Source organism: Poecile atricapillus, chromosome 4 (assembly GCF_030490865.1).
Source record: "Poecile atricapillus isolate bPoeAtr1 chromosome 4, bPoeAtr1.hap1, whole genome shotgun sequence".
NCBI lineage: Eukaryota > Metazoa > Chordata > Aves > Passeriformes > Paridae > Poecile > Poecile atricapillus.
Window position 1 is genome coordinate 44,615,463 of NC_081252.1, and position 14,781 is coordinate 44,630,243.

At 49.7% G+C, this 14,781-nt stretch overlaps 2 protein-coding genes across 5 annotated transcripts in view; one reads left to right on the forward strand and one right to left on the reverse strand.

Moving 5' to 3' along the window:
* LOC131578886 (uncharacterized) overlaps nt 1–14,781 on the reverse strand; it is a 111,669-nt gene that overhangs the window by 41,228 nt on the left and 55,660 nt on the right. For all 3 annotated transcript variants that reach the window (XR_009277600.1, XM_058838138.1, XM_058838139.1), the window contains one exon: nt 4,237–4,345. Coding sequence is in view for 2 of the 3 variants with exons in the window: in XM_058838138.1 (XP_058694121.1) it covers nt 4,237–4,345 (109 nt within the window). In the remaining variant the exon portion in view is untranslated. The remainder of the gene's footprint in view (nt 1–4,236; nt 4,346–14,781) is intronic.
* Nucleotides 8,779–10,196, forward strand: HELT (helt bHLH transcription factor). 2 transcript variants are annotated; one of them, XM_058838136.1, is made up of 4 exons: nt 8,779–8,859; nt 9,229–9,333; nt 9,480–9,576; nt 9,700–10,196. In XM_058838136.1, the coding sequence occupies exons 1-4, from the start codon at nt 8,833–8,835 to the stop codon at nt 10,194–10,196; spliced, it is 726 nt and encodes a 241-aa protein (XP_058694119.1). In that variant the 5' UTR covers nt 8,779–8,832. The 2 variants fall into 2 exon arrangements, with proteins under 2 accessions (XP_058694119.1, XP_058694120.1); XM_058838137.1 differs by having other exon boundaries at nt 9,703–10,196.

Here is a 14,781-nt window from a genome sequence, read left to right on the forward strand (position 1 = left end):
ATAGCTTTCCATCAAAATGGACATGTCATTGAAGGCAGAGGGGACATGGGTATTTCTTCTCTGCATGTATAGTTAGTTTTAAAAATGAGCCAGATGAAATTAAAAATGGGTAGCATAATATCTAGCACTTTCTAGTGTTCCTAAAGCCATTATGTTTTCATTTAGAAAATCTAATTGTATTTGGTGGTTTACACTTCTGCTTCAGGATTAAGGATTTCATAAAAATTACTTTTCTATTCTAATGGTTATGCAGAATGCTTGAGAACCTGAGTCATAAAAGTTGAGGAAGGAAAAACCACTGAAATAACCAGCCTTCTGTTAGCTTGTTATTATTGCTGACAATTTTAAGTTCCTGACTTTTCACTTAAGAGTTTGAGGGCTTGGCTCATGACTTATGAATGCAGGGGTTTCAATATGCTCTTAATTTTACCCAGAAAGGGAGAGTTGTTGCAGAAATATTTGGTCACCATCTGCTATCCTTGTGTCAGATATACACAGTTTTGGCAGAAGAACATCCTTACAAGGTATGGTTAAGGCTCCGTTATTCTGTTTCTGACATTAGATAGACGAGCAGTACGAAAGAGTCAAAGAACAGGGCAAGCAGGGGATGATGCTTACCCAGAATACTTTGACAGCTTTTAAAGAAAGTGTTTGTATTTAATAGTCATGTTTTCTTTGTCTAGCAGAAGAGATCTCACTTTGCTATCACCAAAGGTGTACTTATGCAAGAAGTGATCATTTTAAAGCCAGCACATGCAAGCAAATTTCATACTTATTTTTGAGGAATTTGTGGAATCTTCACATGTTATCGTAACGTTTTGCTCTATGAGTTCAGAAACCAGCGAAGGCCATTGGCAGTGTGCAAGACAAAGAAATTGACTTGAAGAAGAACAGCAACCTAAACTTTCCAGAAGCAGAACATGTTTCAGTGCTCAGTCAGAAGGGTAAGACTTTGCCAGAACGAGAAGACTTTCACAGAACAAAAAGTCAGATAGCAATGGAAAGCCTTTAACTCTTGAAACAAACCTTTTCCCAGCAGCAGACAGAATAGTGCCTCCCAGCTGCATGTTCCTCCCTTCCTGGTTGTATCCATCTCTCCTCTCTTTGACAAGCAAACCACTAGGTACTAGATAACAAAGTAGACAAGCAAACCACCAGACAAACTAGTATGGGATACAGAGAAACAAGTGATGACTCAGCCTTCAGCAACAGAGACCACTCAGTACCCAAGGACAGAGAGCCAGCAGGAGGGCCAGACACCCCACCTGCACAGCAATAATTAAGCTGCAAAAGGTAACTGGTTGGGGCCGCAGTCATTTCCCAGAAGACAGATAGACTCTGCAGGAATTCTGAGGCATCAGTCCCTCTCTCTTTTTTATTTCAAAGTATAAACTGTCTTCACAAAGTCTCTGAGATTTTAGGCTTATGCTTCTTGCCATATGCTAACACTGGATTAACCTCACAAAAGCCAGCCACCAGTATAGCATGCAGGACCATTGATATCACCTCAATATCACCTTCTACAGGGGAACTTTAAACCTAAAATCTTGGCACATCCAAGGCACTGCAGCATCCTAACTCTGAGTTAGCATCAAGGGCACATTTCAGAAATAATTCTCTGGAAGCCAGTGTAGCAGGGACTAGTGTTTGGTCCACTCAGTCTCTGAGAAATCAGAGCAAAGCTGGACTGAACCAAAGAATATAGCTTTGCTGAAAAGAAGTTCTATAAGTCCCCAGTCCACTCAATAAGATCAGTACTGAGGGTTCATAATAGTGAGATGTTTGGACAATGGCATTACTAAATTAATAGGTTTTGCAGAGTCCATAAATCTCTCTCAGGGGTCCTCTTTTCTACTTCAGCTAGAAAGAAAGTCATGGCTAGGAGTTACAAAGGACTCTAGAGGGGAATTAAGCTCTGAAGTCCTACTGAATTAACATTGTTTACAAAGCAGTCATAAGTATAATGGATGTTAATGAGTCTTTAATGGACCAAGTTGCAATGCAACACGTGGTGAAGTACAATTAACAGAAAGGCTGTGCTTCCCTCCCATTTATTCTACTTGACACAGGTGTAGAAACCCTGAATTTAAATGAATTATCCTGTTGAGAACAGAGTAAAAGAGCTCAATCTGTTTGTGCATATTGCCTCTGTTCCCATGACTGAGAACCATTGAAAACAGTCTGGCTCCAACTTCTTTACACCCTTCCTTCAGGTATTTGAACACAGTGGTAAGCTTTTCCTGAGCCTTTTCTTCCTTATGCTGAGCAGTGTAAGCTCCTTCAGCCTCTTCTCCAATCCACCATGAGGTGCTCTAATATCCTAATCATCCTCGTGGCCCTTTTGCTGGAGTCCCTTCAGTGTGGCTGTCTCTGTCTTGTACTAAAGAGCCCAGAACTCCAGATGTGGACTCCCCCAGTGCTGAGTAGAGGGGCAGGGTCACCTGTCACCACTCACTGGCAATAATCCTCTTAATGCACCCCAGGATACCATTGGCCTTCTTGGCCACAAGGGCACACTGCTGGCTCATGTTCAACTTGATGTCCACAAGGACCCCCAGGTCTCTCTCCACAGAGCAGATTTCGAGTCAATCAGCCCCCCAGCATGTACTGGTGCAGCAGGTTGTTTCTTCCCAAGTGCAGGACTTTGTGTTCTTTGCTGAATTTCATATCATTCCTGACAGCCCATTTCATTAGCCTCTTGAGACCCTTCTGGATGGCAGAATGATTCTCTGGTGTATCAGCTGCTCCTCACATATTTGTGTTATCTGTGAACTTGTTGAGGGTATGTTCCAGCTCAAAAATGAGGATGTTAAACATGACTAGACCAAATACTGAACCCCAGTGTACACCAGTAGTTACTAGACACTAGATTTTGTGCCACAGACCATCCCTCTTTGAAATAGGCAATTCAGCCAGTTTCAAGTTCTGCTCATCCAGTCTGTACATCATCGGCTTCTCTACAAGGATGTTACAGGAGACAGAATCAAAAGCCAAGTAGATGGTATCACAAAATCATAGAACAGCTTGCATTAGAAGGGATTTTAAAGATCATCTCATTCCAACCCTCCTGCTGTGGGCACCTCCCACTAAACCAGGTTGCTCAGAGCTTCATCCAGCCAGACCTTGAACCCTTCCAGGAATGAGGCATCCACAATTCTCTGGGCAGCCTGTTCCAGTGCCACTGTCACAGTAAAAAATTTCTTTCAAATAACTAATTTGTTTTAAAGCCACTACCCCTTGTACTGTCACTACGTGCCCTTGTAAAAAGTCCCTCTCCGGTTTCCTGATAGGTTCTTCTCAGGTACTGAAAAGCTGTGGTGGTCACCCTGAAGCCTTCTTCTCTTCAGAGTATCCACTGCTCTTTCCTTATCCACCAATTTTCCATCATAGAAGATTATTGGATGGATTAAGCATAACTTCCCTTCTGTGAAGCCATGCTGAGCAAAAGTTTTTACTTTTGTTTGGTTTTAGTTTTTAGTAAGACTGGAGAGGAGGGGCTAGACATTTTTCAGCATTAGACATGTCATTGCAGAAAAAGCCCTCGTACCTTCTGAACCTTTCAGCCTTTATTCATGTCAGACAGTCACTAATCTAGCTATTTAGAACACCTCAGTCACAAGCAATCTGATGTACACCTCCCCAGTGGTTCATGATTACCTAAATCCCACTGAATTCAATTTTAGCACTCTGTTCTCATTTTGACAGGCTGTCATTTAAAGAGCAACATATTCTGTCTCAATAGTGATGTGGCTGAGAAGATAGCTGTCATTGGGAAAGCTGCAAACATCTATCCACCATCTTTGGGGACTCACCTTGTACAAACACACAGTGGACAGTCTTAAGTTTTGCCATGTATACACATGTATTGGATGGACAAAAGCTATATCAGGTCTTCTGTCAATGTAAATCAGCCCCTATAAATGACTATAACATATATAACTGCACCTGATTTTAATCAGTGAAATATTTTACCCTATTTAATTCTGAATGCATTAACTATACTACATATAAATCTAAACTATAAGCTTAAAATCTTATATCTGGGAAAAAAGTCAAAAAGGAGATACTACAAATTACAGGAACATATGAGAATGACTTTCAAGCAATCCATACTCAAAAAGTTCATACAAAGAGTAATCTAAAAGTAATCCATATCGTAGTGTGCAATCCTGAAAAGCTTTTAATCATGAAGAACAGAGTTTGTTATATTGAAATTACACCACAAAACATACTTACAGTGAGCTGTGCCTCCTCAGACATGGAATTTGACAAGCACATAGCAGCACTTACGAGAACTACTGATCTGGAAGTCCTTTCTTCCACCACAGAGATACTTGATAACTTTCTATGATAAAGAAAAAAGTTTAAGAGTTTTTAGGATCAAAGTTTAGCTTATGGGCATTACCATATCTCACAGAATGAGAAGATTATCATCTTCTGAAGCACGAACAGCACCTCCTTGAGCACTCTAGGATTTGAGGAGAGCACTCTGAATCTACCCAACAATACAAGAGACTCATGGTTACAAGCACGCAAAGGACCATATTGGCATAGAGTCCCAAGACCTATTATCACTTCCCCCCTGCTGAGGCCACTACTTGTGGCAGGTGAGCAGAGGAGCACGGTCCTTCCACTAGGAAGGAAGACCCAAAAGTGGACTATAGCTGGAATAAACAGTAGCATTGAGGTAAGGAATACCTCTGCAGCTGAGGAACAAGACGTGCACTGTCACCCTGAAAACTCAGTTTTCTGAGCTTGCTGACATAGTTTTCTAAAGACATTCCCAGGACAGTAACTGTAAACATAGATATGTGTACATTCTTTCTGATACACGTCTTGTGATGGACATCTCTCAGGTGCGGTTGGGAAGGTGTTATCCTGACTATCCAATCCCTGGCCGTGGTCAGAAACCTATAAATTCTGAGAGAAGAAATAAAGTTCTCTCTTCCTTTCACCACACCTTAAGCTGTGTTCGTGTGACCTGTTTCGTGTCCAGCGGCAACAGTGCACCAAGCAGCCTTATACACAGAGGCAGAGTGCATTAGGAGCTTTGAAAAACTGGAAACTTGTTAACCTAGCCTAACTTCACTGAGAATGCAAGAATAAACTAATTCACAGCAAAAGCTGGCACCACGTGATGAGCTGCTGTATCTACAGCTGAGGATTGAGCTCCTAAATTAAATGCCTTCTCTTGAGTGAAGAGATCACGGCTTCTTTGCAGATGCAGGATCGCCAAGTAGTAAAGCTATCACTGCTACAAGTAGGACCTTTCGCACCTTGTGAGTTCTCCCATTCCCTAACAGCTACGAGATCATCCAGAAGTGTGAATGTCTCTCCACATTACACAGCAGCACCTCCAGTATGAGACTGAACCACGCTGGCCGAGCCAACCCCAGCCCTTTACCCCAGCCCCAACCCCAGACTTTACTTTGGACTTGATTCACAGTTGCATGGACAGCTCTCTCTTTCCATAGGAGACTGGTTAGCTGATTTCTTGCTTGTACGCAGTGACAATTATTTTCAAGCCTAATATCCACAGTTTCAATTACTTGGTGAAGTAATTGTGTGTAACCTGAACGTTATATAGGAGTCAAAAAAGAAAAGAGGGGGTGAAGAAACAGAGAGAAGACGATCTATTTTCACAAAAAGGCGAACCTAGATGCCAATTCAAATCAGCTTGGCATCTCCCAGAGGATCTCCACCTCCCTGTCAGAGCCCATGTCTGGCAGATGTCGGCAGCGCCAGTGCCCACGGGAAAGGGGCCACACGCCACTGAGACGCGGCATCCATGCGCACCCCGGCAGCGCACCGGGGGGCCGAGCCAGGCCATTCCCTTGGGGCACGGCCCCGACAGGCCGGGACCACCGAGCCGGCCGCGGGGAGAGGGAGAGGGGCGGCAGGGCGGTGCTGCTTGCCCTTGCCCTGCAGCCCTCGCCCTGCAGCCGCCGGGGCGAGGGCGGGCTCAGCCCGCTGCGCGCGTAGCGGACAGGGCTCTGCGCCCCGGCCGCCAGCCAGCCCCTTGCCTGGGGAGAGCGCTGCGGCCCGCGGGGCTCCTGGGCGAGAGGCGAAAACCGGTGCTGGGTGATGGGGACGCGGGTGTCCGCCGTGGGTTGCCAAAGAGCCAAAGAGCTGAGCACGCGTGTCCCGCAAGGAGAGCCAACATTCGCTCGAGGCGAATTAAAAACTAAAAAACACTCAAACCCGCCTTCTTCTGACTTCCCTTACACGGGTGACAGTCCGACCGCGGCAGTGTCGGGTGATCTCCCTCTGGCTTCAGCGCCGCCGAAGCCCTCCGAGGACGGGGAGGCGGTACACGCGGGAATGCCATGGCCACGCCGCGCCCCCCGCCGCTGACCCGGGCAGCCCGGCCCGCGGGGGAACCAACGAGGGAACAGCCAGCGAGCAAATAAACAACTTCCCTCGTGTAAGAAGTTGCCTCGCAGGTGCCTGCAGCTGGCGGTTAACACAGACAGTAAGAGGATCAACTCCATCTCCGCCAGTGGAGCAAAAAGAGGAGGAAAAAAAATAAAAGCCCCCTCATTTGCTATTCAGAATTTAGTTAATTTGGATGATAACGGTTAGTGTTTAATCCCATTGTACGAGAATGAATATACCGAAACCTACAAGGCTCCTGGAAGAATAATACGGCCAGCGGCACGGCACGCAGGGGTGCCCAGGCGGGCAGGCGGCCTTGCCCACTCCGTCCCGCCGACCGGGGCAGACGCGCCCCGGGGCACCGTCGCCTCCTCCCGCAGAGAGGTTCGGTGCTCCCGGCCGGCCCGGAGAGGTGGGGACCAGCCCGGACCGGTGGCTGGTGTCAGGCTGTCACCGCGCCTGTCCTCCGGCCGCTCCTGGGGAAACGAACGGGCGAGAGCGGCTGTGCCACCCGCAGTGCTCACCCGGGGACATGCGGTGGGAATGGTTTCCCCATTTTAAACAGCAAAGGGAAAAGGGTGGAAAAACGCGGAATACGGGAGTGGACATAGGAGTTTCCGAGAGAAGAACTGCCCGAGCTCACATGGCGGGGATATCGCCGTTTCCGCAGCCCTGCCCGGGGCTCGCTAGCGTCGCCCGGGAGAGCACAGCCAGGCACCGGGCGGCCCCGCCGCCGGCCCGGTCGCTCTTGGGTTTTCCCTCCCCCTCGGGGGTGGCGGCGCCCCGCAGCAGCGCCGGGGCCGGGGGCGGTGGCGGGGCCGGGGGGAAAGAAGAAGGGAGGGCGGCTCCGCGGGCTGTGCCGGGTTCGGAGGCGCACCGCTGGCCGTGGAGAGGCTCGGGGGGGCCCGCGCCCGCCGCCGCGCTGTCGGGGGGGGCGGCGGGCGGCGGGGGCGGGCGGCCCCCCCGGCGCGGCGGGGCGGCCCCGGCGGGGGCGGTGCGGGGCGGTGCGGGGCTGTGCGGGGCGGGCCGGGGGCTCGGTGCGCTCGCCAGGCGAGGAGCGCGGCTGCCCGGGCGGAGGGCCGCGGAGAGGAAAGCTAACAATGCTGTGAAAATATGTTTGCAGAAAATAGACAATTGTTGGATTAAACGTATTCAAGTATGAAATAATGCCTTTTTGTGTAAAAAACCTCAGCAATGTGAGCGTACAAAAGTTCCCCTGTGGCAGTTACTTGCTCCCTTTGTGAGCTTTGCGCTCCGGCGTCTCCACTTGGCGCGTTTAACTCGAAGCCCCCCTTTAAACGCGATTGTTTCTTTCTTTTTAATGACATTTACCGGATCAAAACATGCTGTTAATTCGATCAGAAAGCTTTACCCTCCTTAACAATGCCACAATAATTTCTCCTGAAGTTTGTTAAATTGACCAAAATTAGGCAAATGAATAGGGGGTCTGTCGGCGATCCCGCTCGCAGGTGACACCGAATAATGCACTCTCGGACCAGCTGCGATCCCCTCTTTATTTGCCCCTCTTTTCTTTGACCCGCATTATTAAAATTTAGGCCCAATGAAACTATTCATACTTTTCAATGGGACATTTTCCTATAGGATAATAGGCTACAAATTGAGCCTCTCCAAAGGAGAGGGGGAGAGCAGGGGGGGTAAAACAACAACGCACAGACGCGCACACCACACAAAAAAGGAGCGTCGTGTGCCAAAGGCTGGCGAGAGCCTCCCTGGGACGACGGAAAAAAAAAAAAAGGGGGGTGATGGGGGGGATATCGTGTGCCAGCCCCCCGGTCCCACACCTGCCGGGGTGTCCCCGGCGCATAAAGCGGTGTAAACAAAAAAATCCTCGCTGCCATCTCTTATAAAGATGGACGTGTCACCAAGTCGTGTGAGAAAAGCCTGAGAACAAACGGGGCCACTCCGTCTCCAAGGGTTCTCCCTTGAACTGGGCGGAACAGCCTATTAAGGGCTTACTTAATTACTTTAATGACTCTGGACAGGCTTTAAAATGCAGTCAGCGCCGGGGCTAAGGGGAGGGGTAGGGGGTGCCGGGGATTTGAAGGCTGGCGGTGGGGATGGGGCCGGGGATGCGGCGAGCGGGGCGCAGGGCGCGGTATCGCGCCCTGCGCCCCGCTCGCCGCATCCCCGGCCCCGTCCCCGCCGCTATTGTGGGACAGTCACGTGTGTCCCCGAGGTCCACGTGGGGCGACACAGCTGGGCCGCCCCCGGCTGCGTGGACGGGGGCGAGGAGGGGGAGAAAGGAAGAAGAGAGAAGAAAAAAAGCCCCTCATCCCCTCGCCCCCTTCCACCCTGATCTTTAATGCATACATTCCCTCGGCGCCGCTTGCCCCTAATCCTATGGGATCAGCGGGCCCATGGAGGCCCCCCGGGGTCCCCCCCAAGAAGTGATGGCTTTATAAGGGGGCCGGAGGGAGAGGAGATGCATATCTCACCATGGCCTCCAAGCTCAAGGAGCGGAGGGTGAGTCGTCGCCCGCCTTGCGCGCACTGGTCTGAGGGGCCGCCAAGCCGACCTGGCCCCGGACCCTTCGCCGCCTTTCCCTTCGAAAAGCCCCCCCCAAAAAAACAACCACACCTCCCTCACAAAAACAAGCCTGCCTTGCCAGGGCCATCCGCGCAGTCGGGGAGCCACCAGGGCCGCGCGGAGACGACCGGCCACCGGAGCATCATCCCTCCCGAGGCCGAGCCGCGCCCGGCACCGCTGCTTGGAGAGGGGTTGGGGACTGGCTTCCCTGGAGGGGTCGAGACCGGGGCCGGGGGCGGCTGTCACGGCGAGACTGGATCCATCTGCCTTCTCCTCCCTCACTAACGCGCCCCATATATTTTTCAGAGGACGCCGGTTTCCCACAAAGTCATTGAGAAGCGGAGGAGGGACCGCATCAACCGCTGCCTCACCGAGCTGGGGAAGACGGTGCCCATGGCTCTGGCCAAGCAGGTAGGCGGGGGGGAGCCGCCCCTACGCCCTTTTCTCCCCGGTGCGCCGCGATATCCCCCCTGATACGGAAGGGTTAGGGGGCGGTCCAGTGGAACGGAGAGCGGTCTCAGGGAAGAGGTGATGCCCATCTGCCCTGCCCGTTGCAGAGCTCGGGGAAGCTGGAGAAAGCGGAGATCCTGGAGATGACGGTGCAGTACCTGCGGGCCCTGCACTCGGCGGACTTTCCCCGCGGCCGGGAGAAGGGTAGGTGGGCGGGAGAGACCTCCCGCGACCCCCGCCGTGTCACTCGCGGCGTTGGGGTGGCTTTCCCCGCTCCTCTCCCGGCCAGACCCTGAGGAGCTCGATTCCCTTCCCTATCCCTTCCAGCAGAGTTGCTCTCCGAGTTCGCCAATTACTTCCACTATGGCTACCACGAGTGCATGAAGAACCTGGTCCACTACCTGACAACGGTGGAGAGGATGGAGACCAAAGACACCAAGTACGCCCGTATCCTGGCCTTTCTCCAGTCCAAAGCACGCTTCGTTACTGAGCCTCTCTTCACCTCCCTGGGCTCCCTCCCGGAGCCGGACTTTTCCTACCAGCTGCATCCTGGGCCCGAGTGCCCCGGGCATGTTCACAGTCCCGCCGAAGGCGTGCTCCAGCAGCCCTCGGGGGGGCCGTTCCCCTGGCACGGCGCCGCCCGCAGCCCCTCCCTGCCCTACCACTTGCCCAGCGCCACCGTACCCCTCGCCAGCCCCGGCCAGCAGCGCAGCACCTTCCTCTCATCCGTGCAGGGGCTGGACCGCCACTACCTCAACCTCCTCGGCCATTCCCACCCCAACGCCTTCGGGCTGCCCCCGGGCCAGCACCCCTCCATGCTATAGAGACTCGTCCCGCCTGAAAGAACACCTATTTATGACCGCGGACACTGCGGGTTACACCCGGGCGCAGGGGGAGGCTGCCGGGGGCAGGGAGATGCGCGGGGGTCGCGGAGGACAAGGAGCCCGCGGGGGCCCAGATCTAACCCCGCCTGCCCTCTCCAAGGGCCTGAAGCTGCCCCCACCCGCTCGTCTTCCCACCTCCGGGTGCAGTGCCTGTACAAGTGATGCCTTGGAATAAACGTTTATACCCGCCGCTCCTTTTTGTTTCCGTGAGGGAGCTTCCTCGGGTGGCGGTGGGAGTCTCCCCACGCATCCATCCAGGGCAAAAAAAGCCACGAGCGAGACGTGGTCAGCGAGGGCCAGGGAGCTTGCTGCACGCACCGGCCGTGGCTGCCGCTTCGGGCAGGCGGGGCAGGGCGTGACGGTCCGGGTGTCGGTGCCGCCCGGCTTCTGCTCCCAGGTCGTCACCGGGGACTGGGAGGGAGTGCCGGGGTATCCCGGAGGTGGTGGATGCCCCACTCCCCCGCAAACCCCGCGGATGCTGCACCCCACGCGCCCGTGGAGGGGTGCTCCTGCTTTGCTAGAGAATTTCTCTGCGGCGCAGCTTGTTCGGAGGAGGATGAATAATGGCGAAGGCGCAGAACGGGGCGGGGAGGGCAGGCGGCCGCTGCGGAGGTGCAGAGCACCGAGAATAAAACCAATGGAAGCTCCGGGAGCGAGTCCTTTCAGCCCCGCCGCCGGCGCGGAACTGCGGCGGGGCTCCCTCCCGACGGGGCAACTCCAGCCCCGCCTGAACCAAGCGTCCCGGGTGTCTCCATAGCCTCTGGAAGCACGGTAGCCCGGGAATGCCCGGCGGGGCCGGAGCCGTCGAGGGGTAAATTAACTTATTCCAGTTGGGTGGGGAGGCTTTGAGGAGATTTGACCTGGGCTGTTTGCCCAGGTCGCGGAATGGGCTGACCCCCAATTTGTAAACCAACCCGACCCTTTATTCGGAGACAGACAAAAAGATCTTTATTACAATGAGTAAAAAGTGGAATGTGTATCTTCCATTTAACCTGCAAATACAGGAAAAGCTCCTATCCCAGATTAGTGGGGAAAGGTCATACGGCGGGATGATGATGAGTCAGCTACGGAAGGGAGAAAAATACCCTAATTTCCTCGGGACACCTTTAGGATGGTAAATTCAGAGGGAATCTCTTTTTGGTCAGTGTACACAGAACAGTATGGATTCAGTCAAACACAGTCAGCAGCAGGAATGGCTGGTGCCTATAATGAAAACACATGTCCAACACTAATTTTTATCAGCACTGGATACAGAATATGGACAAAATGCTACGTAACATTTATTCCATGTGCTTAAAAAGCTCTTGTGATCCTACTTTGTTGCTGAAGCATTAAGGATCTAGCATTTCCTGAAAACATAAATATATTCAGCATTTTGGTCCCTGTTAACCAAATTAAAAAAAAACCTTCCTTTGCTAAGTAGATTTTCTCTCTGGGATTAGCAGAGGGCCACCATGGTCAAAACTGGGGTCATTTGCATATAATTTTGCAAACTCGCACTGGTCCATGACAGTCTTTGTCTCTCCAATGTTGCTATCCTGGATTTTTTTTTTTTTTTTCTTTTCATTTTCATTTAGCTGTAGAGGATAAACCCCTCTTTGGCTTAACAATGACTTTAGGATAAAAGTCTCCCTTCCCTCCTCTCTTTCAGGGCTCTGAGCTCAACCCCCACTTTTGGCCCTGAAATTATTTTGGAATTCGCTAAAATCAGCTGTATCAGGCATGGGAGCTGAGCTGCCTTCCTAGCTCAGATCCACACTGTGCACCATGCTCTGTGCACACAGGTGGGTCTATATAGGCAGTGGGGTATGGTGTATAGGCAGCTCCCTCAGGACAGGCATCCCCTGTCTTTTGACAGAAGTTCAGCTCATTTGTCTTAATTTAATTTTGTATTTCTGTGCCTATAGGACAAAGACTTTTGTCCTTTTTCTCCCTTGGAATCAATTTAGCTCTGCCATGAGCATCATCTTCCAACTTTGATGGGAGCAGTAGGCACTGGATGACACCTGTGCTGGGCCTGTTAAGAGCTGTACCTGGTCCCAGGTGAGGTACTTGTCTGGGCTGGCGATGCTCATCATCTGGCATAGGAGTGCCATTTATTGGTGTCTTACAGCAGCTAGCACAGGGAATGAATAGAGAGGGGTTGTTCCTGAAAATAAACTACTTTAATTCCCAAAGCCCCCAAAATACTAGATTCTGTGTTATGCACTTGCTTGGCTAAAAATCTTAATGGTGAATGATTGGCTCCATCATGTGCTATTCCTTTCCTTCAGCTAGCATTTTTCTCCTTCTTAGACTTTCACATCTCTTTTGCCACAGTTTGCCTTGCCTTCCTTTCCCATGCCTTTCATGCTCTCTTTTCCACCTCTTCTCCCTGCTGTCTGAATTCCGCTTTTCCTCACACATTCCATGTCCTACATGTACTGCAATTCTTCTCACCCCAGAAAACAGTTGTACAGCATGGTCACACCTCAGTAATTTCTTTATGTTGACAGCAAATAATCACATTGGGATCAAAGGACAGCAAAATGTAAGTTTACAGTTCTGCATCTGATACTGACTCTTGCTATTTACTCAGACAGTAGAAGACTTTATGTTGATCTTTGTAATATTGCATTATTGAAAACATCTCCAACTCCCTAATTTATCCCAAGGATTAATTTGTATTATTATTTAAATAAAGCATCACCAATTAGATTAAAGAGGCATAAGTAGCCTGTGCATAAACTCTCCATCTTAAAACTTTCTGTTTTCAATAGGTAACAGGCAAAGCCTGGAGGAAATTCTACTGTCTCACTTTCATTATTCAAATAAGTAAAAAATGTTTATGGATTTCAAGTATATATAACACAGATCAGAACTCCTCTTTCTTCCCATGGTTTTGCACCAGTCTGAATGCATTATTCAAAGTTCTAGGGGCTTTGCTGGTAGTGCCACACTGGAGTTTCCAGTCTTGGAAACAGAGCCGAGGCTACTGAACAAAGTCCCCAAATTCAGGACAACACAGTCATTCTTGGGGCATCTCATCAATCAGGTCAGTAGCTAACTAGAAAAGAGTATTTTTATTGTACTTTGGGTCCATGACTCTGCTTGCAGCACTGGACCACAAAGAGCTGCATCAGCACACCTATAGGGACTGAACCATGATTTTGAAAAAAGAAACTGAGGGGAAGAGGAGGAACTATACCACCAAAGGCTCCTAATTACAGACCTGTTCCAGTAGAGATGCACACAATAATTGGCTTCCTAGTGGTATGGATATGATCCCTTTCCCATGGCAAAGATCCTGCCAGTTTATAAGTCTTGTGGTCCCACTGCTCCATAGAATGCTGCTGCCAATTCCTCAGGCTCAAAGGTACCCCAGGGTAGTCTGCATGATTTGACCAGGATCATGCCAGAAGTGCTTAGGAGGGCAAAGGGTCCTAGGTGCCAGGATACAATTATCACCCCAATCAGATCAGCTTATTGCCTTTTACCACATTCTTGGAGAGAATTAAATAGTGCCTAGAAGTCCAGCGGGATTGTTTTCCCATTTTAAATTAAATCAATTATAAGGAGGAGGATACCTTATGTTTTTGTGTGGAGCAGTCTGCGTATTAGACACATGCTACTGAAGCAGCTGCAAGCTTGTCCAGCAACCCTTTTACAAAGGCAGACTTTTGGAAATAAACCCTCCAGCCAACAGTTTCACATATGCTGAGATGTAGCATCTAATCTCACAGATTTGCCTGCTTGTCATGGATGAGCCTCACATCATCATGTCAATTTCTAGCACTTTCCTGCATAGTGCATAAAGGCTGTTTTAAGACAAGAACACTGAATTCTCTTGAAGAGAAAAGTGATTATAGAAAGAAGTACAAGAAAGTAATTTTAATATGTATGTAAGGTTAAAGCTCAGATACCTACCTACATAACATACTGCATATAGAGTGACATGTTAAAGCGAACAAAACTCATTTTAAAAGATCTGAAAAAGCAACATTGAAGACTATTGGATGAAACATCCCATGAGAAGAAAGAGGAGTAATTTGTAAGAGTCAAACTTGGAATATTGAATTAGGAAATTTATTAAATAAAAAAATGATTAAACTTAGGAAAGAGATTGTTTAACATTCATCTTCAAGCTACGGTAACTGAAGTGTGCATTATGCTTCATCAGAAATAATACAATTAATTAGGCTGAAAAAACCCACTTTTGCTAACAGGAAACCTAAACTTTAGTGTGTATGCTCTGAATAGTTAAAGGCAATTCCATTTTTAATAACTGTAGGACTACAACACCTCCAAATGCAGTCCTACTCTATGCAATGATTGTGTAATCAAATAAATGAGTCCCTTCAAACAAGTGAGTCCTACAAGGCAACAGGGAATTCATTATAGGGTCTGTGACTCAGTTCTTATGCTTTTGGTGAACATGATGAAGTTATTTTTACCCCTGCTAAGGGCTTAACCCAGAGCATGTAGAAGGATTTATACTAGCTCACCCCACAGTACTTTTGATTAGAGAATCTTGTTCTCCTACTAG